The 26,690-nt window shown below is 44.1% G+C and overlaps 1 protein-coding gene across 1 annotated transcript in view; it reads left to right on the top strand.

Annotated features, from left to right (window-relative positions):
• The window catches only part of ADAMTS14 (ADAM metallopeptidase with thrombospondin type 1 motif 14), a 240,098-nt gene that overhangs the window by 115,104 nt on the left and 98,304 nt on the right, over positions 1-26,690 (top strand). Inside the window, exon 6 of the mRNA XM_088473607.1 lies at positions 3,438-3,594. Coding sequence (XP_088329733.1) covers positions 3,438-3,594 — 157 coding nt within the window. The remainder of the gene's footprint in view (positions 1-3,437; positions 3,595-26,690) is intronic.

Raw genomic sequence — 26,690 nt, 5'->3', positions numbered from 1 at the left:
AGCTGTCATATCTCACATGGCTGTCGGAAGCATCACTTAGCTATTTAGACAAGTGAAACACATCAGAATCTTACCCAGTCTGGCAGTGGGGTTTCTTCTGACCATTCAGGGCCTGATTTAGAGGTGGAGGCTCTTCCGATTCGGCCACAAAAGGTTTTAGTTCTGTGTATCCGTTGAAGCCGCACTGTGCATGTGCACCAATGGTCTTGTGATGGAGCACGTGGCTTTAGATGCAGCTTGATTGACTGGCTGCAGGTATTTGGGTGCGGTGACAGGGAGTGTTGAAGAAAACTAAGGCGTGCCGAAGCCAGCACCTGCGTCTTCCGATGCAGATTCACTGGGCTCGGCAGTTTAGTTGCGGTGGACATTCTGAGCAGCCTTACTGGTGTCACCGGTGTTAATCCGATGCTACGTCTTTGCAGGCAGGCAGCCGATCTGAGAAACCGGCAGCGCCAATCCCTCTTGTGTCAATCTCTGAATCAGGTCCTTAGTACATTATTTTTATACATTAATGTTACTTTCTATAAGAGCTTGAAAACAGCACCCGTGTTTTGCCTTAAAGACACTGAATAAGATGCAATTAGTGGAGCTCAGTGTGTCTGTAGATAGGGATTCAGCATTGATAAATCCTGATTAAGATCAATTGTCTTTAAATATTGGCACAATGTGACCAAGGAGACAGCACAGCAATGAAAATAAGACTATAATTTACTAGGATAGATTACCTCATTCTTCACGCTTTGCTTACTTGAAGGGATTGTATAGCTAATTATAAAACTATTGAAAATGTAGGCAACACCAGGCAGCACCATGAAACCAGATACATTTTGTATTTTACTTGCAGATATTAGTATTGTTAATATGTGTGATTTCTGTTTGTTACATTAAGGCAGAGGGTTTGCATGTTCGTTTAATGTGAGGTGATTCATTCTTGTAGGTTTGCTGTAATTGCAGTGTCTCTTGCTGTTTGTGTGTTTATTGTGACTGTTTTTTAGGTTGCATAATGTGAATTAAGTCTTCATTCGCCAACTTAGAAGATTTAATTTTCTCTTTTCCGTTTGCTGTAACTGACTAAATATATATCTCATACAGGGAAAAACATTTTCTCTAAGTCTACTATCAAAGACATGGATCAAAGCAGTAGCATCTTACTGTGAAAAATACTTTATGAAGAAGTTATGCTATTTAAACACTTAACCCGCTGAGTCCTAGGTTCATCACCTAGTCCTGCAGATACAGTGTGTCTCTTATATACTTATTTATTTCGGAGTTATACGTAATCATTATACATAAGGCAGCTTTGTTGTATTGTAGAGTTAATTGCCTTGATTTTAATTGACTACTATTTCTTAGTAATTGAAAATATTTGAATAAACATTCATGTTATGAATTATGTCAATCTTACTGCTCTGCCCACAAATATCCATAATAATGCAATCTGTAATGTAACATAGAAATGTATGTGATAAACTGATAATTGTGTATACAGCTAGGACTGCAGGTGAATGTGGTCTCTATTCATGTGTTGGTAAGAAGAGGGAGCATTATCACTCAGTTGCTGGCAGGTACAGTGCTCCCTCTATTTATATATATATATATATACAGTCAGGTCCATAAATATTGGGACATTGACAGAATTTTCATATTTTGTCCTCTATTCACCACCACAATGGCTTTGAAATGAAACAAACAAGATGTGCTTTAACTGCAGACTTTCAGATTTAATTTGAGGGTAATTACATCCAAATCAGGTGAACGGTGTAGGAATTACAATGGTTTCTATATGTGCGTCCCACTTTTTAAGGGGCCAAAAGTAATGGGACAAACTAAACAATCCTAAATCTAACTTTCACTTTTTAATACTTTGTTGCAAATCCTTTGCAGGCAATTACAGCCTGAAGTCTGGAACGCATAGACATCACCAGACGCTGGGTTTCATCCCTGGTAATGCTCTGCCAGGCCTCTACTGCAAATGTCTTCAGTTCCTGCTTGTTCTTGGGGCATTTTCCCTTCAGTTTTGTCTTCATCAAGTGAAATGCATGCTCAATCGGATTCAGGTCAGGGGATTGACTTGGCCATTGCATAACATTCCACTTTTTAGCCTTAAAAAACTCTTTGGTTGCTTTTGCAGTATGCTTCGGGTCATTGTCCATCTGCACTGTGAAGCGCCATCCAATGAGTTCTGAAGCATTTGACTGAATATGAGCATATAATATTGCCCAAAACACTTCAGAATTCATTCTGCTGCTTTTGTCAGCAGTCACATCATCAATAAATACAAGGAAACCAGTTCCATTGGCAGCCATACATGCCCACGCCATGACACTACCACCACCATGCTTCACTGATGAGGTGGTATGTTTTGGATCATGAGCAGTTCCTTTCCTTCTCCGTACTCTTCTCTTCCCATCACTCTGGTAAAAGTTGATCTTTATCTCATCTGTCCATAGGATGTTGTTCCAGAACTGTAATGGCTTTTTTAGATGTTGTTTGGCAAACTCTAATCTGGTCTTCCTGTTTTTGTGGCTCACCAATGGTTTGCATCTTGTGGTGAACCCTCTATATTCACTCTTGTGAAGTCTTCTCTTGATTGTTGACTTTGACACATATACATCTACCTCCTGGAGAGTGTTCTTGATTTGGCCAACTGTTGTGAAGGGGGTTTTCTTCACCAGGGAAATAATTCTTCTGTCATCCACCACAGTTGTTTTTCGTGGTCTTCCGGGTCTTTTGGTGTTGCTGAGCTCTCCGGTGCGTTCTTTCTTTTTAAGAATGTTCCAAACAGTTGATTTGGCTACACCTAATGTTTTTGCTATCTCTCTGATGGGTTTGTTTTGATTTTTTCAGCCTAATGATGGCTTGCTTCACTGATAGTGACAGCTCTTTGGATCTCATATTGAGAGTCGACATCAACTGATTCCAAATGCAAATGTCACACCTAGAATCAACTCCAGACCTTTTACCTGCTTAATTGATAATGAAATAATGAGGGAATAGCCCACACCTGTCCATGAAATACCTTTTGAGTTGATAGTCCCATTACTTTTGGCCCCTTAAAAAGTGGGAGGCACATATTGAAACCGTTGTAATTCCTACACCGTTCACCCGATTTGGATGTAATTACCCTCAAATTAAATCTGAAAATCTTCAGTTAAAGCACATCTTGTTTGTTTCATTTCAAAACCATTGTGGTGGTGAACAGAGGCCAAAATCTGAAAATTCTGTCAATGTCCCAATATTTATGGACCTGACTGTATATATATATATATATATATATATATATATATACACTGTGTGTTATATATATATATATATACATACACACATATACCATTTTATTCAATTTTATAACATAAAGCAGTAACTCAAATGTTGAAGTCCTATTTCTCCTTTGATGCTGATATATATGCAAATATGTTCTTGTGTTTTATTTGCAGTCAGTCAGTCTTATAGAACGTGGAAACCCATCAAGGAGCCTTGAGCAAGTGTGTCGCTGGGCCCATTCCCAGCAGCGGTCAGATCCAGATCATGCTGAGCACCATGACCACGCTGTGTTTCTCACCAGGCAAGACTTTGGTCCTGCAGGTATGCAAGGTACTGTATTTTGTATGATGTCAGCCAGGTATGTGCAGCATGCTCATTAAGAGTGGCATAATGGTTTTCTGAGTGTCTAGTGGAATGTGAACCAGTTGGTAGCCACACTATGGTAGCCACACTATTTTTATTGACTGACAAGGATGGCTTAAAGAACCACTAAAGCTTGATTACTGTTTGGTTTATATGAAAAACTTCTAATTTTAATAATCACACAAACATATGTGCAAGTAGCTAATCAGAATTGATTATAGCTATACTAATATAATGAGAATGTTGTATCTGTTTGTCTGTTCCCAGTTGGCAAAAAAAACTACTGAATAGATGTTCATGAAAACTGCATCATTGTGTAGTGGATACTCCTAGAAATAACCTGCACTTTGTTTCATCTCGATCCGTCAATTTAAGCTGAGCAATAACAACAACAAAATATATTGACATCAATGCAAGAGATAGGAGTAGCACTATGTGCGTATGGCCGGAAAAGGGGGTGGGGAGAGGTGCTTTGGGCCCGCTTTCACTTGAATAGGACAGGCTACATAGCAGTCTGTGCACAGGGCACACAGTGACATTGGTGTGAGTGGTGGGTGAATAGGATAGGCTACATATCAGTCTGTGCACAGGGTACACAGTGACTTTGGTGTGAGTGGTGGGTGAATAGGATAGGCTACATAGCAGTCTGTGCACAGGGCACACAGTGACATTGGTGTGAGTGGTGGATGAATAGGACAGGCTACATAGCTGTCTGTGCAGGATAGGCTACATAGCAGTCTGTGCTCAGGGCACACAGTGACATTGGTGTGAGTGGTGGATGATTAGGACAGGCTACATAGCAGTCTGTGCACAGGGCACACAGTGACATTGGTGTGAGTGGTGGATGAATAGGATAGGCTACATAGCAGTCTGTGCACAGGGCACACAGTGACATTGGTGTGAGTGGTGGATGAATAGGATAGGCTACATAGCAGTCTGTGCACAGGGCACACAGTGACATTGGTGTGAGTGGTGGGTGAATAGGATAGGCTACATATCAGTCTGTGCACAGGGCAAACAGTGACTTTGGTGTGAGTGGTGGATGAATAGGATAGGCTACATAGCAGTCTGTGCACAGGGCACACAGTGACATTGGTGTGAGTGGTGGATGAATAGGATAGCCTACATAGCAGTCTCTGCACAGGGCACACAGTGACATTGGTGTGAGTGGTGGATGAATAGGATAGGCTACATAGCAATCTGTGCACAGGGCACACAGTGACATTGGTGTGTGTGGTGGGTGAATAGGACAGGCTGCATAGCAGTCTGTGCACAGGGCACACAGTGACATGGGTGTGAGTGAATAGGATAGGCTGCATAGCAGTCTGTGCACAGGGCACACAGTGACATTGGTGTGAGTGGTGGATGAATAGGATAGGCTACATAGCAATCTGTGCACAGGGCACACAGTGACATTGGTGTGAGTGGTGGGTGAATAGGACAGGCTGCATAGCAGTCTGTGCACAGGGCACACAGTGACATTGGTGTGAGTAGTGAGTGAAGGCTCTGCTGCCATCAGTCTGCATAGCGCTGCTGGTCACGTGGGCCAACCCCCAACACAGGGCCCCTAGAACACCTCAAATAGAAAAAATGTTGGCAGAAGCGACTTCATCATGGGCGAAGCCACGGGCAACAGCTGGTTTTAAATATAGCTGTTATTGGTGATGGAGAAAAACAGAGTTATTTAATGCACGTCATGCTTCCTGTCAGTAATTGCTACCTGATAACAGAGAACAATAGCGTGTACTCAACTAAACAGCACATGCAAATAGATAGTCAAACGTATCAGATCCTGTCATGGTGCGGGAACCATTACTTACAGTATACATCAGTGAATTTTATTAGTAAACATTATACATTAAATAACTTGTTTTATTTTTAGATTTAGTAGTCTATTAAAATAATTCAGATTTATTAATTCCTAGTTGATAACATTTGTGAAGAATGAATGAGCTTTCATGTTACCAATGACATAATCCATGTTTATTTGCCCTGGAGGATCTCTAACAATGCAGTGTGTAATGTAATATATAAATGTATTTGATTAACTAATCATTACGTATATTGCGGGGACTGCGGGGGAAATTTGTCTGTCCATGTGGTTTAAAGAAGACTATCAGCCCAATGATAAAGAGGGATATGATTTAATTCCATTTTCTAAATTCCTCTTTCATATATTAACAAGGTTTAAAAGGTATGTCATTATTATTATTAAAAAATGTATATAATGCAATTAGAACCTTGTTTAAACAGAAGGCACTTACCATTTCTTAGCTACTTTATAACAACCAGCATTGCTCCACAGAACCAAAGGGTAGGGGATTAATTCCCACCTGAAGAATTGTAGGTAGACCTTACTTGCCTTTGTAGGTAAACTACTGTATGTGTCCTAAACTGCTGTGTTTCTAGAATTAATACAGCCAGTCAGAGTCATTATGCCAACATGCAGACAGCAAGGGGCAAATTTAGGGGTCAGGCCGCCCCTAACCACAATATTATTGGGTGCCCGCCGCCAACCACCCCTCCCCAGATTCTGGGGAGACTCCAATGTTTCTGGCTACCTGTTGTGGGTTTTTTTTTGCCTTTTATTTTTATTTTTTTGCCTTTTTGTGGGGTATGTTGTAGGCTACGAACCTTCACTTTCTGGTTCCCAGATTGCACATGCGACACTCCAAAGAGACTCACCAATACAGACCTAATCTTCCTGCTCCTCCTGGACTGCACATGTGCCCACTTTTGAGAGCCCCCTGTTGCATCATTGGGATGTAGTCTTTGTTCTGTGTCCAAATAGCTGCAGCTGAATTGGTGCTCTGTAAAGCTCTGATGCAGGCCCAGCTAGTGGCACCCCCCAGACAGCCTTGTTTCCATCCTATTATTATTATTTTTAAGTGTAAAATATGTCTCTCAGGACTCTGCTATGCAGTACATGAAGACTGTCCTAACAGTGTACTCATAGGTTGGTTATAAGAATACTAAGACAGCTTAATGGGTGAACTGTTTGACATAAAGTGCCAACATACTACTCAGCACTGAACATTGAGGGCAACATGATACAAAAAAGACAGTAACATGAAATACGGGTAAAGGCGGCCCTGCCCAAAGGAGCTTCCATTCTAAGAGGTATGGGGAACACTTCACGTGTAAGGTAGCAGATTTACAATTGTAGTTGGTGGTGGGGATAAATGTTCATTGATACAGGTACTGTGTTAGCTACTGGCTCAGGGTAGTTGGTGATTACTGGGATTATGCTAGTTTCTAGCTTTGGGCAGATGGTGATTACTGGCACTATGCTAGTTTCTAGCTTTGGGCAGATGGTGATTACTGGCATTATGCTAGTTTCTAGCTTTGGGCAGATGGTGATTACTGGTATTATGCTAGTTTCTAGCTTTGGGCAGATGGTGATTACTGGCACTATGCTAGTTTCTAGCTTTGGGCAGATGTGATTACTGGCATTATGCTAGTTTCTAGCTTTGGGCAGATGGTGATTACTGGTATTATGCTAGTTTCTAGCTTTGGGCAGATGGTGATTACTGGCATTATGCTACAGTAGTTCCTGGCTTTGGGCAGATGGTGATTCCTGGCATTATGCTAGTTCCTGGTTTGGGCAGATGGTGATTACTGGCATTATGCTAGTTTCTAGCTTTGGGCAGATGGTGATTACTGGCACTATGCTAGTTTCTAGCTTTGGGCAGATGGTGATTACTGGCACTATGCTAGTTTCTAGCTTTGAGCAGATGGTGATTCCTGGCATTATGCTAGTTTCTAGCTTTGGGCAGATGGTGATTACTGGCACTATGCTAGTTTCTAGCTTTGGGCAGATGGTGATTACTGGCACTATGCTAGTTTCTAGCTTTGGGCAGATGGCGATTACTGGCATTATGCTAGTTTCTAGCTTTTGGCAGATGGCGATTACTGGCATTATGCTAGTTTCTAGCTTTTGCCAGATGGTGATTCCTGGCATTATGCTAGTTTCTAGCTTTGGGCAGATGGCGATTCCTGGCATTATGCTAGTTTCTAGCTTTGGGCAGATGGCGATTCCTGGCATTATGCTAGTTTCTAGCTTTGGGCAGATGGCAATTACTGGCACTATGCTAGTTTCTAGCTTTGGGCAGATGGTGATTCCTGGCATTATGCTAGTTTCTAGCTTTGGGCAGATGGTGATTACTGGCACTATGCTAGTTTCTAGCTTTGGGCAGATGGAGATTCCTGGCATTATGCTACAGTAGTTCCTGGCTTTGAGCAGATGGTGATTCCTGGCATTATGCTAGTTTCTAGCTTTGGGCAGATGGTGATTACTGGCACTATGCTAGTTTCTATCTTTGGGCAGATGGTGATTACTGGGATTATGCTAGTTTCTAGCTTTGGGCAGATGGTGATTACTGGCATTATGCTAGTTTCTAGCTTTGGGCAGATGGTGATTACTGGTATTATGCTAGTTTCTAGCTTTGGGCAGATGGTGATTACTGGCACTATGCTAGTTTCTAGCTTTGGGCAGATGTGATTACTGGCATTATGCTAGTTTCTAGCTTTGGGCAGATGGTGATTACTGGTATTATGCTAGTTTCTAGCTTTGGGCAGATGGTGATTACTGGCACTATGCTAGTTTCTAGCTTTGGGCAGATGGTGATTACTGGCACTATGCTAGTTTCTAGCTTTGGGCAGATGGTGATTACTGGCATTATGCTACAGTAGTTCCTGGCTTTGGGCAGATGGTGATTCCTGGCATTATGCTAGTTCCTGGTTTGGGCAGATGGTGATTACTGGCATTATGCTAGTTTCTAGCTTTGGGCAGATGGTGATTACTGGCACTATGCTAGTTTCTAGCTTTGGGCAGATGGTGATTACTGGCACTATGCTAGTTTCTAGCTTTGAGCAGATGGTGATTCCTGGCATTATGCTAGTTTCTAGCTTTGGGCAGATGGTGATTACTGGCACTATGCTAGTTTCTAGCTTTGGGCAGATGGTGATTACTGGCACTATGCTAGTTTCTAGCTTTGGGCAGATGGCGATTACTGGCATTATGCTAGTTTCTAGCTTTTGGCAGATGGCGATTACTGGCATTATGCTAGTTTCTAGCTTTTGGCAGATGGTGATTCCTGGCATTATGCTAGTTTCTAGCTTTGGGCAGATGGCGATTCCTGGCATTATGCTAGTTTCTAGCTTTGGGCAGATGGCGATTCCTGGCATTATGCTAGTTTCTAGCTTTGGGCAGATGGCAATTACTGGCACTATGCTAGTTTCTAGCTTTGGGCAGATGGTGATTCCTGGCATTATGCTAGTTTCTAGCTTTGGGCAGATGGTGATTACTGGCACTATGCTAGTTTCTAGCTTTGGGCAGATGGAGATTCCTGGCATTATGCTACAGTAGTTCCTGGCTTTGAGCAGATGGTGATTCCTGGCATTATGCTAGTTTCTAGCTTTGGGCAGATGGTGATTACTGGCACTATGCTAGTTTCTATCTTTGGGCAGATGGTGATTACTGGGATTATGCTAGTTTCTAGCTTTGGGCAGATGGTGATTACTGGCATTATGCTAGTTTCTAGCTTTGGGCAGATGGTGATTACTGGCATTATGCTAGTTTCTAGCTTTGGGCAGATGGTGATTACTGGTATTATGCTAGTTTCTAGCTTTGGGCAGATGGTGATTACTGGCACTATGCTAGTTTCTAGCTTTGGGCAGATGTGATTACTGGCATTATGCTAGTTTCTAGCTTTGGGCAGATGGTGATTACTGGTATTATGCTAGTTTCTAGCTTTGGGCAGATGGTGATTACTGGCACTATGCTAGTTTCTAGCTTTGGGCAGATGGTGATTACTGGCACTATGCTAGTTTCTAGCTTTGGGCAGATGGTGATTACTGGCATTATGCTACAGTAGTTCCTGGCTTTGGGCAGATGGTGATTCCTGGCATTATGCTAGTTCCTGGTTTGGGCAGATGGTGATTACTGGCATTATGCTAGTTTCTAGCTTTGGGCAGATGGTGATTACTGGCACTATGCTAGTTTCTAGCTTTGGGCAGATGGTGATTACTGGCACTATGCTAGTTTCTAGCTTTGAGCAGATGGTGATTCCTGGCATTATGCTAGTTTCTAGCTTTGGGCAGATGGTGATTACTGGCACTATGCTAGTTTCTAGCTTTGGGCAGATGGTGATTACTGGCACTATGCTAGTTTCTAGCTTTGGGCAGATGGCGATTACTGGCATTATGCTAGTTTCTAGCTTTTGGCAGATGGCGATTACTGGCATTATGCTAGTTTCTAGCTTTTGGCAGATGGTGATTCCTGGCATTATGCTAGTTTCTAGCTTTGGGCAGATGGCGATTCCTGGCATTATGCTAGTTTCTAGCTTTGGGCAGATGGCGATTCCTGGCATTATGCTAGTTTCTAGCTTTGGGCAGATGGCAATTACTGGCACTATGCTAGTTTCTAGCTTTGGGCAGATGGTGATTCCTGGCATTATGCTAGTTTCTAGCTTTGGGCAGATGGTGATTACTGGCACTATGCTAGTTTCTAGCTTTGGGCAGATGGAGATTCCTGGCATTATGCTACAGTAGTTCCTGGCTTTGAGCAGATGGTGATTCCTGGCATTATGCTAGTTTCTAGCTTTGGGCAGATGGTGATTACTGGCACTATGCTAGTTTCTAGCTTTGGGCAGATGGTGATTACTGGCACTATGCTAGTTTCTAGCTTTTGGCAGATGGCGATTACTGGCATTATGCTAGTTTCTAGCTTTGGGCAGATGGCGATTCCTGGCATTATGCTAGTTTCTAGCTTTGGGCAGATGGCGATTCCTGGCATTATGCTAGTTTCTAGCTTTGGGCAGATGGCAATTACTGGCACTATGCTAGTTTCTAGCTTTGGGCAGATGGTGATTCCTGGCATTATGCTAGTTTCTAGCTTTGGGCTGATGGTGATTACTGGGATTATGCTAGTTTCTAGCTTTGGGCAGATGGTGATTACTGGCACTATGCTAGTTTCTAGCTTTGGGCAGATGGTGATTACTGGTATTATGCTAGTTCCTGACTTTGGGCAGATGGTGATTACTGGCACTATGCTAGTTTCTAGCTTTGGGCAGATGGTGATTACTGGCACTATGCTAGTTTCTAGCTTTGGGCAGATGGTGATTACTGGCATTATGCTACAGTAGTTCCTGGCTTTGGGCAGATGGTGATTCCTGGCATTATGCTAGTTCCTGGTTTGGGCAGATGGTGATTACTGGCACTATGCTAGTTTCTAGCTTTGGGCAGATGGCGATTTCTGGCATTATGCTAGTTTCTAGCTTTGGGCAGATGGCAATTACTGGCACTATGCTAGTTTCTAGCTTTGGGCAGATGGTGATTACTGGGATTATGCTAGTTTCTAGCTTTGGGCAGATGGCAATTACTGGCACTATGCTAGTTTCTAGCTTTGGGCAGATGGTGATTACTGGCATTATGCTAGTTTCTAGCTTTGGGCAGATGGTGATTACTGGTATTATGCTAGTTCCTGACTTTGGGCAGATGGTGATTACTGGTACTATGCTAGTTTCTAGCTTTGGGCAGATGGTGATTACTGGCACTATGCTAGTTTCTAGCTTTGGGCAGATGGTGATTACTGGCATTATGCTACAGTAGTTCCTGGCTTTGGGCAGATGGTGATTCCTGGCATTATGCTAGTTCCTGGTTTGGGCAGATGGTGATTACTGGCACTATGCTAGTTTCTAGCTTTGGGCAGATGGTGATTACTGGCACTATGCTAGTTTCTAGCTTTGGGCAGATGGTGATTCCTGGCATTATGCTACAGTAGTTCCTGGCTTTGGGCAGATGGTGATTCCTGGCATTATGCTAGTTCCTGGTTTGGGCAGATGGTGATTACTGGCACTATGCTAGTTTCTAGCTTTGGGCAGATGGTGATTACTGGCACTATGCTAGTTTCTAGCTTTTGGCAGATGGTGATTATTGGCACTATGCTAGTTTCTAGCTTTGGGCAGATGGTGATTACTGGCATGCTAGTTTCTAGCTTTTGGCAGATGGCGATTACTGGCATTATGCTAGTTCCTGGTTTTGGGCAGATGGCGATTCCTGGCATTATGCTAGTTTCTAGCTTTGGGCAGATGGCGATTCCTGGCATTATGCTAGTTTCTAGCTTTGGGCAGATGGCGATTCCTGGCATTATGCTAGTTTCTAGCTTTGGGCAGATGGCAATTACTGGCACTATGCTAGTTTCTAGCTTTGGGCAGATGGTGATTACTGGCATTATGCTAGTTTCTAGCTTTGGGCAGATGGTGATTACTGGGATTATGCTGGTTTCTAGCTTTGGGCAGATGGTGATTACTGGTATTATGCTAGTTCCTGGCTTTGGGCAGATGGTGATTCCTGGAATTATGCTAGTTTCTAGCTTTGGGCAGATGGTGATTACTGGGATTATGCTAGTTTCTAGCTTTGGGCAGATGGTGATTACTGGTATTATGCTAGTTTATAGCTTTGGGCAGATGGTGATTACTGGGATTATGCTAGTTTCTAGCTTTGGGCAGATGGTGATTACTGGGATTATGCTAGTTTCTAGTTTTGGGCAGATGGTGATTACTGGGATTATGCTAGTTTCTAGTTTTGGGCAGATGGTGATTACTGGGATTATGCTAGTTTCTAGTTTTGGGCAGATGGTGATTACTGGTATTATGCTAGTTCCTGGCTTTGGGCAGATGGTGATTCCTGGAATTATGCTAGTTCCTGACTTTGGGCAGATGGTGATTACTGGCATTACACTAGTTTCTAGCTTTGGGCAGATGGTGATTACTGGTATTATGCTAGTTCCTGGCTTTGGGCAGATGGTGATTCCTGGAATTATGCTAGTTCCTGACTTTGGGCAGATGGTGATTACTGGCATTACACTAGTTTCTAGCTTTGGGCAGATGGTGATTACTGGCATTATGCTATAGTAGTTCCTGGCTTTGGGCAGATGGTGATTCCTGGCATTATGCTAGTTCCTGGCTTTGAGCAGATGGTGATTCCTGGCATTATGCTAGTTCCTGGTTTGGGCAGATGGTGATTCCTGGCATTATGCTAGTTCCTGGTTTGGGCAGATGGTGATTACTGGCACTATGCTAGTTTCTAGCTTTGGGCAGATGGTGATTACTGGCATTATGCTAGTTTCTAGCTTTGGGCAGATGGTGATTACTGGCATGCTAGTTTCTAGCTTTTGGCAGATGGCGATTACTGGCATTATGCTAGTTCCTGGTTTTGGGCAGATGGCGATTCCTGGCATTATGCTAGTTTCTAGCTTTGGGCAGATGGCAATTACTGGCACTATGCTAGTTTCTAGCTTTGGGCAGATGGCAATTACTGGCACTATGCTAATTTCTAGCTTTGGGCAGATCGTGATTACTGGGATTATGCTAGTTTCTAGCTTTGGGCAGATGGTGATTACTGGTATTATGCTAGTTCCTGGCTTTGGGCAGATGGTGATTACTGGCACTATGCTAGTTTCTAGCTTTGGGCAGATGGTGATTACTGGCATGCTAGTTTCTAGCTTTTGGCAGATGGTGATTACTGGGATTATGCTAGTTTCTAGCTTTGGGCAGATGGTGATTACTGGCACTATGCTAGTTTCTAGCTTTGGGCAGATGGTGATTACTGGCATGCTAGTTTCTAGCTTTTGGCAGATGGCGATTACTGGCATTATGCTAGTTCTTGGTTTTGGGCAGATGGCGATTCCTGGCATTATGCTAGTTTCTAGCTTTGGGCAGATGGCGATTCCTGGCATTATGCTAGTTTCTAGTTTTGGGCAGATGGCAATTACTGGCACTATGCTAGTTTCTAGCTTTGGGCAGATGGTGATTACTGGCATTATGCTAGTTTCTAGCTTTGGGCTGATGGTGATTACTGGGATTATGCTGGTTTCTAGCTTTGGGCAGATGGTGATTACTGGTATTATGCTAGTTCCTGGCTTTGGGCAGATGGTGATTCCTGGAATTATGCTAGTTTCTAGTTTTGGGCAGATGGTGATTACTGGGATTATGCTAGTTTCTAGCTTTGGGCAGATGGTGATTACTGGTATTATGCTAGTTTCTAGCTTTGGGCAGATGGTGATTACTGGGATTATGCTAGTTTCTAGCTTTGGGCAGATGGTGATTACTGGGATTATGCTAGTTTCTAGTTTTGGGCAGATGGTGATTACTGGAATTATGCTAGTTTCTAGCTTTAGGCAGATGGTGATTACTGGGATTATGCTAGTTTCTATCTTTGGGCAGATGGTGATTACTGGGATTATGCTAGTTTCAAGCTTTGGGCAGATGGTGATTACTGGAATTATGCTAGTTTCTAGTTTTGGGCAGATGGTGATTACTGGGATTATGCTAGTTTCTAGTTTTGGGCAGATGGTGATTACTGGGATTATGCTAGTTTCTAGTTTTGGGCAGATGGTGATTACTGGGATTATGCTAGTTTCTAGCTTTGGGCAGATGGTGATTACTGGTATTATGCTAGTTCCTGGCTTTTACTGGGATTATGCTAGTTTCTAGTTTTGGGCAGATGGTGATTACTGGGATTATGCTAGTTTCTAGTTTTGGGCAGATGGTGATTACTGGGATTATGCTAGTTTCTAGCTTTGGGCAGATGGTGATTACTGGTATTATGCTAGTTCCTGGCTTTGGGCAGATGGTGATTCCTGGAATTATGCTAGTTCCTGACTTTGGGCAGATGGTGATTACTGGCATTACACTAGTTTCTAGCTTTGGGCAGATGGTGATTACTGGCATTATGCTATAGTAGTTCCTGGCTTTTGTGCAGATGGTGATTCCTGGCATTATGCTAGTTCCTGGCTTTGAGCAGATGGTGATTCCTGGCATTATGCTAGTTCCTGGTTTGGGCAGATGGTGATTCCTGGCATTATGCTAGTTCCTTGTTTGGGCAGATGGTGATTCCTGGCATTATGCTAGTTCCTGGCTTTGAGCAGATGGTGATTCCTGGCATTATGCTAGTTCCTGGTTTGGGCAGATGGTGATTCCTGGCATTATGCTAGTTCCTGGTTTGGGCAGATGGTGATTCCTGGCACTATGCTAGTTTCTAGCTTTGGGCAGATGGTGATTACTGGCATTATGCTAGTTTCTAGCTTTTGGCAGATGGTGATTACTGGCATGCTAGTTTCTAGCTTTTGGCAGATGGCAATTACTGGCACTATGCTAGTTTCTAGCTTTGGGCAGATGGCAATTACTGGCACTATGCTAATTTCTAGCTTTGGGCAGATGGTGATTACTGGGATTATGCTAGTTTCTAGCTTTGGGCAGATGGTGATTACTGGTATTATGCTAGTTCCTGGCTTTGGGCAGATGGTGATTCCTGGAATTATGCTAGTTCCTGACTTTGGGCAGATGGTGATTACTGGCATTACACTAGTTTCTAGCTTTGGGCAGATGGTGATTACTGGCATTATGCTATAGTAGTTCCTGGTTTGGGCAGATGGTGATTCCTGGCATTATGCTAGTTCCTGGCTTTGAGCAGATGGTGATTCCTGGCATTATGCTAGTTCCTTGTTTTTGAGCAGATGGTGATTACTGGCATTATGCTAGTTCCTGGCTTTGAGCAGATGGTGATTCATGGCATTATGCTAGTTCCTGGCTTTGAGCAGATGGTGATTCCTGGCATTATGCTAGTTCCTGGCTTTGAGCAGATGGTGATTCCTGGCATTATGCTAGTTCCTGTCTTTGAGCAGATGGTGATTCCTGGGATTATGCTAGTTTCTAGCTTTGGGCAGATGGCAATTACTGGCACTATGCTAGTTTCTAGCTTTGGGCAGATGGTGATTACTGGTATTATGCTAGTTCCTGACTTTGGGCAGATGGTGATTACTGGCACTATGCTAGTTTCTAGCTTTGGGCAGATGGTGATTACTGGCACTATGGTAGTTTCTAGCTTTGGGCAGATGGTGATTACTGGCATTATGCTACAGTAGTTCCTGGCTTTGGGCAGATGGTGATTCCTGGCATTATGCTAGTTCCTGGTTTGGGCAGATGGTGATTACTGACACTATGCTAGTTTCTAGCTTTGGGCAGATGGCGATTCCTGGCATTATGCTAGTTTCTAGCTTTGGGCAGATGGCAATTACTGGCACTATGCTAGTTTCTATCTTTGGGCAGATGGTGATTACTGGGATTATGCTAGTTTCTAGCTTTGGGCAGATGGCAATTACTGGCACTATGCTAGTTTCTAGCTTTGGGCAGATGGTGATTACTGGCATTATGCTAGTTTCTAGCTTTGGGCAGATGGTGATTACTGGTATTATGCTAGTTCCTGACTTTGGGCTGATGGTGATTACTGGCACTATGCTAGTTTCTAGCTTTGGGCAGATGGTGATTACTGGCACTATGCTAGTTTCTAGCTTTGGGCAGATGGTGATTACTGGCATTATGCTACAGTAGTTCCTGGCTTTGGGCAGATGGTGATTCCTGGCATTATGCTAGTTCCTGGTTTGGGCAGATGGTGATTACTGGCACTATGCTAGTTTCTAGCTTTGGGCAGATGGTGATTACTGGCACTATGCTAGTTTCTAGCTTTGGGCAGATGGTGATTCCTGGCATTATGCTACAGTAGTTCCTTGCTTTGAGCAGATGGTGATTCCTGGCATTATGCTAGTTTCTAGCTTTGGGCAGATGGTGATTACTGGCACTATGCTAGTTTCTAGCTTTGGGCAGATGGTGATTACTGGCACTATGCTAGTTTCTAGCTTTGGGCAGATGGTGATTACTGGCATGCTAGTTTCTAGCTTTTTGCAGATGGCGATTACTGGCATTATGCTAGTTCCTGGTTTTGGGCAGATGGCGATTCCTGGCATTATGCTAGTTTCTAGCTTTGGGCAGATGGCGATTCCTGGCATTATGCTAGTTTCTAGCTTTGGGCAGATGGCGATTCCTGGCATTATGCTAGTTTCTAGCTTTGGGCAGATGGTGATTACTGGCACTATGCTAGTTTCTAGCTTTGGGCAGATGGTGATTACTGGCATTATGCTAGTTTCTAGCTTTGGGCAGATGGTGATTACTGGGATTATGCTAGTTTCTAGCTTTGGGCAGATGGTGATTACTGGTATTATGCTAGTTCCTGGCTTTGGGCAGATGGTGATTCCTGGAATTATGCTAGTTTCTAGCTTTGGGCAGATGGTGATTACTGGGATTATGCTAGTTTCTAGCTTTGGGCAGATGGTGATTACTGGTATTATGCTAGTTTCTAGCTTTGGGCAGATGGTGATTACTGGGATTATGCTAGTTTCTATCTTTGGGCAGATGGTGATTACTGGAATTATGCTAGTTTCTATCTTTGGGCAGATGGTGATTACTGGGATTATGCTAGTTTCTAGCTTTGGGCAGATGGTGATTACTGGAATTATGCTAGTTTCTAGCTTTGGGCAGATGTTGATTTCTGGGATTATGCTAGTTTCTAGTTTTGGGCAGATGGTGATTACTGGGATTATGCTAGTTTCTAGTTTTGGGCAGATGGTGATTACTGGGATTATGCTAGTTTCTAGCTTTGGGCAGTTGGTGATTACTGGTATTATGCTAGTTCCTGGCTTTGGGCAGATGGTGAATCCTGGAATTATGCTAGTTCCTGACTTTGGGCAGATGGTGATTACTGGCATTACACTAGTTTCTAGCTTTGGGCAGATGGTGATTACTGGCATTATGCTATAGTAGTTCCTGGCTTTGGGCAGATGGTGATTCCTGTCATTATGCTAGTTCCTGGCTTTGAGCAGATGGTGATTCCTGGCATTATGCTAGTTCCTGGTTTGGGCAGATGGTGATTCCTGGCATTATGCTAGTTCCTGGTTTGGGCAGATGGTGATTACTGGCACTATTATAGTTTCTAGCTTTGGGCAGATGGTGATTACTGGCATTATGCTAGTTTCTAGCTTTGGGCAGATGGTGATTACTGGCATGCTAGTTTCTAGCTTTTGGCAGATGGCTATTACTGGCATTATGCTAGTTCCTGGTTTTGGGCAGATGGCGATTCCTGGCATTATGCTAGTTTCTAGCTTTGGGCAGATGGCAATTACTGGCACTATGCTAGTTTCTAGCTTTGGGCTGATGGCGATTACTGGCACTATGTTAATTTCTAGCTTTGGGCAGATGGTGATTACTGGGATTATGCTAGTTTCTAGCTTTGGGCAGATGGTGATTACTGGTATTATGCTAGTTCCTGGCTTTGGGCAGATGGTGATTCCTGAAATTATGCTAGTTCCTGACTTTGGGCAGATGGTGATTACTGGCATTACACTAGTTTCTAGCTTTGGGCAGATGGTGATTACTGGCATTATGCTATAGTAGTTCCTGGCTTTGAGCAGATGGTGATTCCTGGCATTACGCTAGTTCCTGGTTTGGGCAGATGGTGATTCCTGGCATTATGCTAGTTCCTGGTTTGGGCAGATGGTGATTACTGGCACTATGCTAGTTTCTAGCTTTGGGCAGATGGTGATTACTGGCATTATGCTAGTTTCTAGCTTTGGGCAGATGGTGATTACTGGCATGCTAGTTTCTAGCTTTTGGCAGATGGCGATTACTGGCATTATGCTAGTTCCTGTTTTTGGGCAGATGGCGATTCCTGGCATTATGCTAGTTTCTAGCTTTGGGCAGATGGCAATTACTGGCACTATGCTAGTTTCTAGCTTTGGGCAGATGGCAATTACTGGCACTATGCTAATTTCTAGCTTTGGGCAGATGGTGATTACTGGGATTATGCTAGTTTCTAGCTTTGGGCAGATGGTGATTACTGGTATTATGCTAGTTCCTGGCTTTGGGCAGATGGTGATTCCTGGAATTATGCTAGTTCCTGACTTTGGGCAGATGGTGATTACTGGCATTACACTAGTTTCTAGCTTTGGGCAGATGGTGATTACTGGCATTATGCTATAGTAGTTCCTGGTTTGGGCAGATGGTGATTCCTGGCATTATGCTAGTTCCTGGCTTTGAGCAGATGGTGATTCCTGGCATTATGCTAGTTCCTTGTTTTTGAGCAGATGGTGATTCCTGGCATTATGCTAGTTCCTGGCTTTGAGCAGATGGTGATTCATGGCATTATGCTAGTTCCTGGCTTTGAGCAGATGGTGATTCCTGGCATTATGCTAGTTCCTGGCTTTGAGCAGATGGTAATTCCTGGCATTATGCTAGTTCCTGGCTTTGAGCAGATGGTGATTCCTGGCATTATGCTAGTTCCTGGCTTTGAGCAGGTGGTGATTCCTGGCATTATGCTAGTTCCTGGTTTGGGCAGATGGTGATTCCTGGCATTATGCTAGTTCCTGGCTTTGAGCAGATGGTGATTCCTGGCATTATGCTAGTTCCTGGTTAGTGCAGATGGTGATTACTGGCACTATGCTAGTTTCTAGCTTTGGGCAGATGGTGATTACTGGCATGCTAGTTTCTAACTTTTGGCAGATGGCGATTACTGGCATTATGCTAGTTCCTGGTTTTGGGCAGATGGCAATTCCTGGCATTATGCTAGTTTCTAGCTTTGGGCAGATGGCAATTACTGGCACTATGCTAGTTTCTAGCTTTGGGCAGTTGGCAATTACTGGCACTATGCTAATTTCTAGCTTTTGGGCAGATGGTGATTACTGGGATTATGCTAGTTTCTAGCTTTGGGCAGATGGTGATTACTGGTATTATGCTAGTTCCTGGCTTTGGGCAGATGGTGATTCCTGGAATTATGATAGTTCCTGACTTTGGGCAGATGGTGATTACTGGCATTACACTAGTTTCTAGCTTTGGGCAGATGGTGATTACTGGTATTATGCTAGTTCCTGGCTTTGGGCAGATGGTGATTCCTGGAATTATGCTAGTTCCTGACTTTGGGCAGATGGTGATTACTGGCATTACACTAGTTTCTAGCTTTGGGCAGATGGTGATTACTGGCATTATGCTATAGTAGTTCCTGGCTTTGAGCAGATGGTGATTCCTGGCATTATGCTAGTTCCTGGCTTTGAGCAGATGGTGATTCCTGGCATTATGCTAGTTCCTGGTTTGGGCAGATGGTGATTCCTGGCATTATGCTAGTTCCTGGCTTTGGGCAGATGGTGATTCCTGGCATTATGCTAGTTCCTGGCTTTGGGCAGATGGTGATTACTGGCATTACACTAGTTTCTAGCTTTGGGCAGCTGGTGATTTCTGGGATTATGCTACAGTATTTCCTGGTTTTGGGCAGATGGCATTTACTTGCACTATGCTCGTTTCTAGCTTTGGGCAGATGGTGATTACTGGCATTATGCTAGTTTCTAGGTTTGGGCAGATGGTGATTCCTGGCACTATGCTAATTTCTAGCTTTGGGCAGATGGCAATTACTGGCACTATGCTAGTTTCTAGCTTTGGGAAGATGGTGATTCCTAGCTCTACGCTAGTTTCTAGCTTTGGGCAGATGGTGATTACTGGCACTATGCTAGTTTCTAGCTTTGGGCAGATGGTGATTACTGGGATTATGCTAGTTACTGTCTTTGGCCAGATGGTGATTCCTGGCACTACTCCTGGTTCCCGGCAATTAGTGGCTACAGGCACTGCATTTCATTGTACATTTTCATTTCAATGTCTTCTCGACAAAACAAGATCTTGTTTTAAGGGGGTGTAATTTGAGGCACATTCTTTTGCCCAAAGTACCTGGGAAAACTCTGTTCTTTCCATTGGAAGTGGCAGAACAATTTCCCCCAATTGTTGACATCTTCAAGCACAGATCCATGTGTTTCCGGTGAACATGGGTGAATTTGCAAAAAAGAAAGAACATGGTGTCACAGGATAAAATATGCACTGCATGAGCACTTGTTTGTACTCCCATAAGTACCCAATGCCATTTGTGCCGTATATTTGGTATAAAAATGTAAACTATTTCTAAATTCAGTATATTTGGCTTAATTAGATCCTTGCTTTTTCCTTGCTGTCTTAAGGCCCTTGCCCCCTCCATAATATTCAAAATGATGTAATATATAATATAATAGCTGTTGAAACACAGGCCATATGAAGAAATATGCAGCTATACCAATAGAGCGGGAACTGAATGGGAAGCTATAGAAAAGAAGATCTCTTACAGGTTATCTAGCCCAAGTGTTGTGGTGATAATGATGAAGAGACAGAAACATGACATGGCATCTTCCCAACATCAACATTTTATTTTAAGTACTTAGCTGGCTGCAGTGGCTTACTTAACCTTTGGCCTGTGAACTGCTGTGATTGTCTATGGTGGAAATTATCTCACATTCCACAATAACACACTGGGCCATAAGTCATGTCTTTATTTAGGCTATTTGGAAAGTTATCATTTGCAAAGCTGCATTTCAATTTTAACTTTTAAATGGCTCTTTACTTGTCATGTTATATCTCTTATTCTTTAATTAACCGTTCTTACCTTTTGTTGTTGATTGCTTAGGCTCCAAAGGGCTTCACAGCATGGACAGTTGGGGACAGCAAAGCATACAGTACATACAACTGGGACATACAAGATGGACAAAATAATCTAAATAAATGTAGACCAGGTATTAAAGTAATGGGTGGGCCCTGCTCGTGATAGCAGGAAAAGGCTAGAGCTGAGACCAGAGTTGTGAGTGAGGCTCAGAGTGGGCATATGTGATGTAAATGTACACCGAATGGAAAAGAAGAGAGGAGGTGTATTAAAGTGAGATGTAGTTTTTATCCCAGCTGTAGGGATGCCGGTGCTCACCCCGTGGGTGCTACACCCATAGCCTTCCAAGCGTAGGGACATAACATACAGTTATGAGCTGCTGCTCAGCTCATCTTCCTCTCCAAATGCTCTTAATCTACCTCCCCTCTCCTACAAGCTCTCCACTGGCTCCCCTTCCCTTTCAGAACCCAATTCAAGGTTCTCAGACTCACTCACAAAGCCGTCACCCATTTACATCTCGGACCTCATCTCCCTCCTCTCACCTGTCCGCCCTCTTTGTTCAAAAAATGCAAGTTGCCTTTCATGCCAATTGATTACTTTCTCCCACTCCCGTCTCCAAGATTTTCCCCGCGCTGCCCCCCACCATTGGAACTCTCTCCCTCTTCCCATCAAACTCTCCACCTCTCTACAATCCTTCAAACGGGCTCTCAAGACCCACTACTTCATCAAAGTCTTCCAGCTATCATCTTAACTTGCTGGTACATATTCCTTCCTCCCTGCCTACCCCTTCTGTGTCACACCTGTTTGTATGCCCCTCCCCTTTAGAATGTAAGCTCTTACGAGCAGGGCCCTCTACCCTCTTGTGCTTCACCTTACTCTACTTTCATCTACTCCTTACTCCCCACTAGTGCACCTAACATTTGGTTACTTTGCTCTGTTGCTTATCTGGGTGTTATGGTCGCTAATATAGCAATGTATATTATCCATGTCCTTGTCCTGTATTATATTGTACTGTAAGTCACTGGACAACCTATTTGTTTATGTACTTTGTAAGACGCTGCGGAACACTGGTGGCGTCATATAAATAAATGATAATAATAATACAGTGGAGGGACAGAGACAGCAAGATGATCACATACAGTGGGAGAAGGGAGATCATATAACGGCTGTCAGGGACTGACCAAAGCAGAGCGCATCACTGGCGACCCGGCCCCTTTCTAAAGGTGCCTACACATGGTACGATGTTAACAATCAAATTTCGTTTAACAATCTCTCTTGAACTCTCCCCAGCAGCTCCAGTGCCAGATGTGCAGCAAAAGATGCACAATGTACCATCATCTATCATGCACGATCTAATGATTTGAATATTCATTAGATTGTGTGCAATAGCAGACAGATACATGCACGGATCAGGAGATTCGTGATACATGCACCTGTGAGCAAAAAAAATAAAGACACAGATGAACGGATGGATTAGTGATATCTGGGCCTGATTCAGACCCGGACGCTATTTGCGGACGGTCGTTCCAAAAAAGGGGACGGCTATTTAATTGAGCGCTCGCTCTTTGCGGTTTGCTGAAGCCTCTATGTCTGAGCGAGCGAACGAAAAATGCGCTCGCTATTTTGTAAAGACGCCCCTTTGCCGTTCACATTACTCGTCATCTCCGGTATTTATTCGATTAATCGAAAAGCATCTGAACTGCTTGCAGTGCTTGTGGTAGCTTTTTCCTACCGCTATCACTGTGAGCAGTTCATGCTAAAAGACAACCAAGTGACGTGGTCGATGACGCTCCTTTACTAATTATGCACTCCCATTAAACGCCCTTTTGACCGTTTGGCACGCCTGCGTTCGGATCTCCACTCCCCCGTTTTCAAGCACCTTCCCCTGTTACAACCCACAAACGGTACATTCTGTCAATCAAATTAGCAGCCCCTCGCTGTTTTGCGAGCGCGCGATTTCCGACCGCAATGACTGGTTTGCGCATGCGCATTACGACCCATACGCATGCGCAGTTGTGCGAACATCGCTCAGAGCGAACTAGCGGACACTTACGAGCGGCTCTGAATCAGGCCCTCTGTCTGTGCTTCTGTGTTAAAAAAAAAAAGATTAACCTGTGTACATTTAAAAAAAAAAAATGGAGTGGCCTCCCCCCAAAACAACAATCAGCACCGGACTTTGGGGACCCAGTACTGATTGTGCTAAGTACGGGGGACAAACAAAGTAAGGGTCCCCTGTATTAAGCACAGCCAGCACCAGGTTATTCAGCCAGTGGAACCCATTCACCGGGTCCCCTTGCCAAAGCATTACCCCTGAACGCTAGTCAGCCTAGGCCGGGGATCCCTAGGGAGCTGGGGACCTCTCCAATAAAGGAGTCCCCTTCTCCGGGGCACCCCAGGCCTAGGCTGATAGCTTGGGGCTATCCCTGGCACCCCTGGAGCGGTGGGTGCTGGGTTGATTATGTCAAGTATGGTGCTTTTGAAAGAGTTCAAATTATTGTCTTTTGCAGTGGAACTACAGGTCCCATCAAGCATACCCCACATGCTGGTACTTGGAGAACCACAAGTACCAGTATGCGAGGCATTATGGGCCTGCTGGTACCTGGTAGTTCCACTGCAAAATAAATATTTTAAAAAACTCAGAACACACACACCGTGAAAGTAAAAGTTTATTAAAACATACGTACACATGCACGCTCACTCACCTATGTATCCCTGAAGCCATTTTGCGTCCTCTTCTCCAGTAGAAAATCTATAGATAAATGTAAAAAAAATTCTATACTCACATCTCGCTATGCATAGATCACGTCCTCTTCGTTCCAAAGTAGGCATCCATAGGGCTTGGTAAAACAACAAACCAAAAAATTGCGGACCACTGGACATTAGTACTGTCCTCTAAGGACAGTACTACCTGAATGATGGCTCAGCGACGGGATTTCACTATGGAAATCCTGATGCTGAGTGCTCATTGGCTGAGAGAGGCGAGCCATCCATCTCTCAGCCAATGAACGGTTCCCACCATTGACTTCATGGCGCATGGCAGTGGCTAAATTATGCACTCCCCTGTAACGGCATTCAAACGCACTGGCACGTCTGCGTATCGCCGACCACTCCCCCGTCACCACCCCGAAACGCTCACTTCCTGTCAATCACTCTGCGATTGGTCTGCGTAGTCACTGCGATTATAGTGAGACCTTTGTGCACTGTGATACATGTGCAGGATGCAAGAATCGGCCGTCTGCGTGCGTAATCGCAGTTGCAATCGGTAATGAATCAGGCCCCCAGAGTGGACTCGCATGCACCTCTGAGTCAGGCCCATAGTGTCAAGTAATATCTCTTTGACTTGTGCTTTGCATAACCTTTACGATGTCGATCTAAGGAGGATAATATTTTCATGGTTTTCTATGTGCCTTTATTTCTTGTTAATATATTTTGACCAAACTCATGGTATGCGGTTATGAAGTAGACATTCGCTATGTGTACAGTGTGTATCGACCCCCCGTACGCAGCCTCAGAGTACCATTATTCCTGTTCCGATTTCATAACTATTATTCTTATTTAATAACATATTGTCTGTGCAGTTGGCTTGAATCTAAAGGCACACATCTATTTGCCGATATTACTGAGCGATTGCACGATAACGACATCGCTATCATGCAATCGCTCAGAAATCTTGCACTTTTTGGTCAGAAAAGACCAGCGATGTGCATTTCCGCTGGTCGTTTCCAACAGCAATCATCGGCCGAATAATGCTGAACAACCTGACGATAACGTCAGGTTGAGCATGTTAGGGGATGATGATGTGCCTACATTGAATGACTGAACGTTCAGTGTAGGCACAGCACAAACTGTGAAACGACTGCACGATTACAATGTCGTAATCGTGAAGTCAGATTGAAGTCTGTCAGTGGATGTGTGCCTTAAGAGGTATAGTTACTAGATACTAAATTGGCTTTGAGAGCTGAATTTAAAAGGGCAATAATAGTATACTTGCTGACAATCAGCTCCAGCCTTCCGGGAGGGAGCTGATTGTCGGCTAACAGCGGGGGGGCGGGGGCGGTCATTGTTGGCGGAGCCAGCATCGGGCCAGCCAGCTGGTGGTACCTTGGGGGTGGAGTCGGGGGCGGAGCTGCACGATTGCGTAATCGTGGCTCCGCCCCTCTTCACAATGCCGTTATTTTCGGCAGTGTGAAGCAGGGGGCAGGGCCGCGATGACGCGATTCAGCGCGAATTGCGTCACCGGCTCACCCGCTGCGGAGGTATCTAATCTTTTCAGGGGGGAGGACGGGAGGGTCAGAGGTTTCCGGGAGGCTTGCCTGCCTTTCCGGGGGGCCGGGAGCGGCACCCGAAAATCGGGAGGCTCCCGGCCAAATCGGGAGGGTAGGCAAGCCTGAATAATAGTAAACACAGAAGTGTGATTGTATATCAGGCCTGGTCAACCTGTGACTCTCCAGCTGTTGTGAAACTACAAGTCCCAGCATGCTTAACAGCTGGCCAATGGGAGGATATACCGGGGCTTGTAGTTTCACAACAGCTGTAGAGCCACAGGTTGGCCAGGCCTGGTGTATCTTATTATTCCCCTTTTAAATCCAGCCCTCAAAGCCACCAGTTTTAAAAACCCAATCTTTAGTAAATTTACCCAAATATATGTGTAAACTATATGAATGTGTACAAGTGACTTGTTAACTGTCAATTCACATTGTGCATATGATATGCACTTTCAAAACAATAATTTGCACAGCTATTACACTGTGTTAGTTTTAGTTATATTTCAGGTAGCAGCCGCATAATTAGATCAGAATTGCTGCTGCACAGGTTTATTTGCAAAGTTACACATAGTACGGGGCCGATGCAGTATGGAACGTATCAGGGCCGGATTAAGGCATGTGGGGGCCTCGGAGCAACTAAGTTGTGGGGGCCCCCTCTAATAAAATTTACACCTTCCCCCACAGTGCCCCTCTATATTTCACATGGTGCCCTCCCCAATGTGCCCCGGATCACTCACCTCTTGTGGCCAGTTCATCTTCAATGCTGCCGGCTCTGACAGCTCTGTGTTCTGAATGCACATAGCACAAAGCGGATCCTGAGTCCCCTCTTCAGCATCATGGACGTGAGCACTGACTGTGCATGCAGACCACAGAGCAGTGACTCCCCCATCCAGGGCACTTGTTCTCAGCAATTGCAGGGTCACACAAACCCAGTGTGGGAGCCCTGGAGCAACCGTTGCTGTCGCTCTCCCTTTAACCCAGCCCTGGAATGTATGCATGTTTGCAAATAGTATTTTGTGTGTTTTCATTCTGTGCAGATATACAAGTGTTTGCAAGTACGGGTGTTGCAGTCATATGCATTTTAGGCACATCTCCACGTGCAACTAATAAGGTGTAAATAGGCTATAATGTATCATTTGCATGTAGGTCATATTCAATGAGGGCATGTGTTGAAATGACTGAAGCCTATGCCGAGTTGGACAGAAGCTTACATACGCATGTTTTTAGATGGATACAAGTATTGGCTAGTGAGCGTGTGACCTGATAATATTGACGGCTATCAAACCAAGTATATGGACACTGGGCAGTACAGTCACATAGATGCATACAACTCTGCGTAATGGGGAAAATACATATTTATTATGTGCGTTTAGGGAATGATTCAGCATGGATCGCAAGTCTGCAATCTCACACTCCCGCTCACTGCGAAAATATGCAAATTAATGCAATCGCAGCACT

This window comes from Taudactylus pleione, unplaced genomic scaffold (genome assembly GCF_031769625.1).
Source record: "Taudactylus pleione unplaced genomic scaffold, aTauple2 ptg000016l, whole genome shotgun sequence".
NCBI classification, from domain to species: domain Eukaryota; kingdom Metazoa; phylum Chordata; class Amphibia; order Anura; family Myobatrachidae; genus Taudactylus; species Taudactylus pleione.
This window is presented reverse-complemented; position numbering and strand designations above follow the sequence as displayed.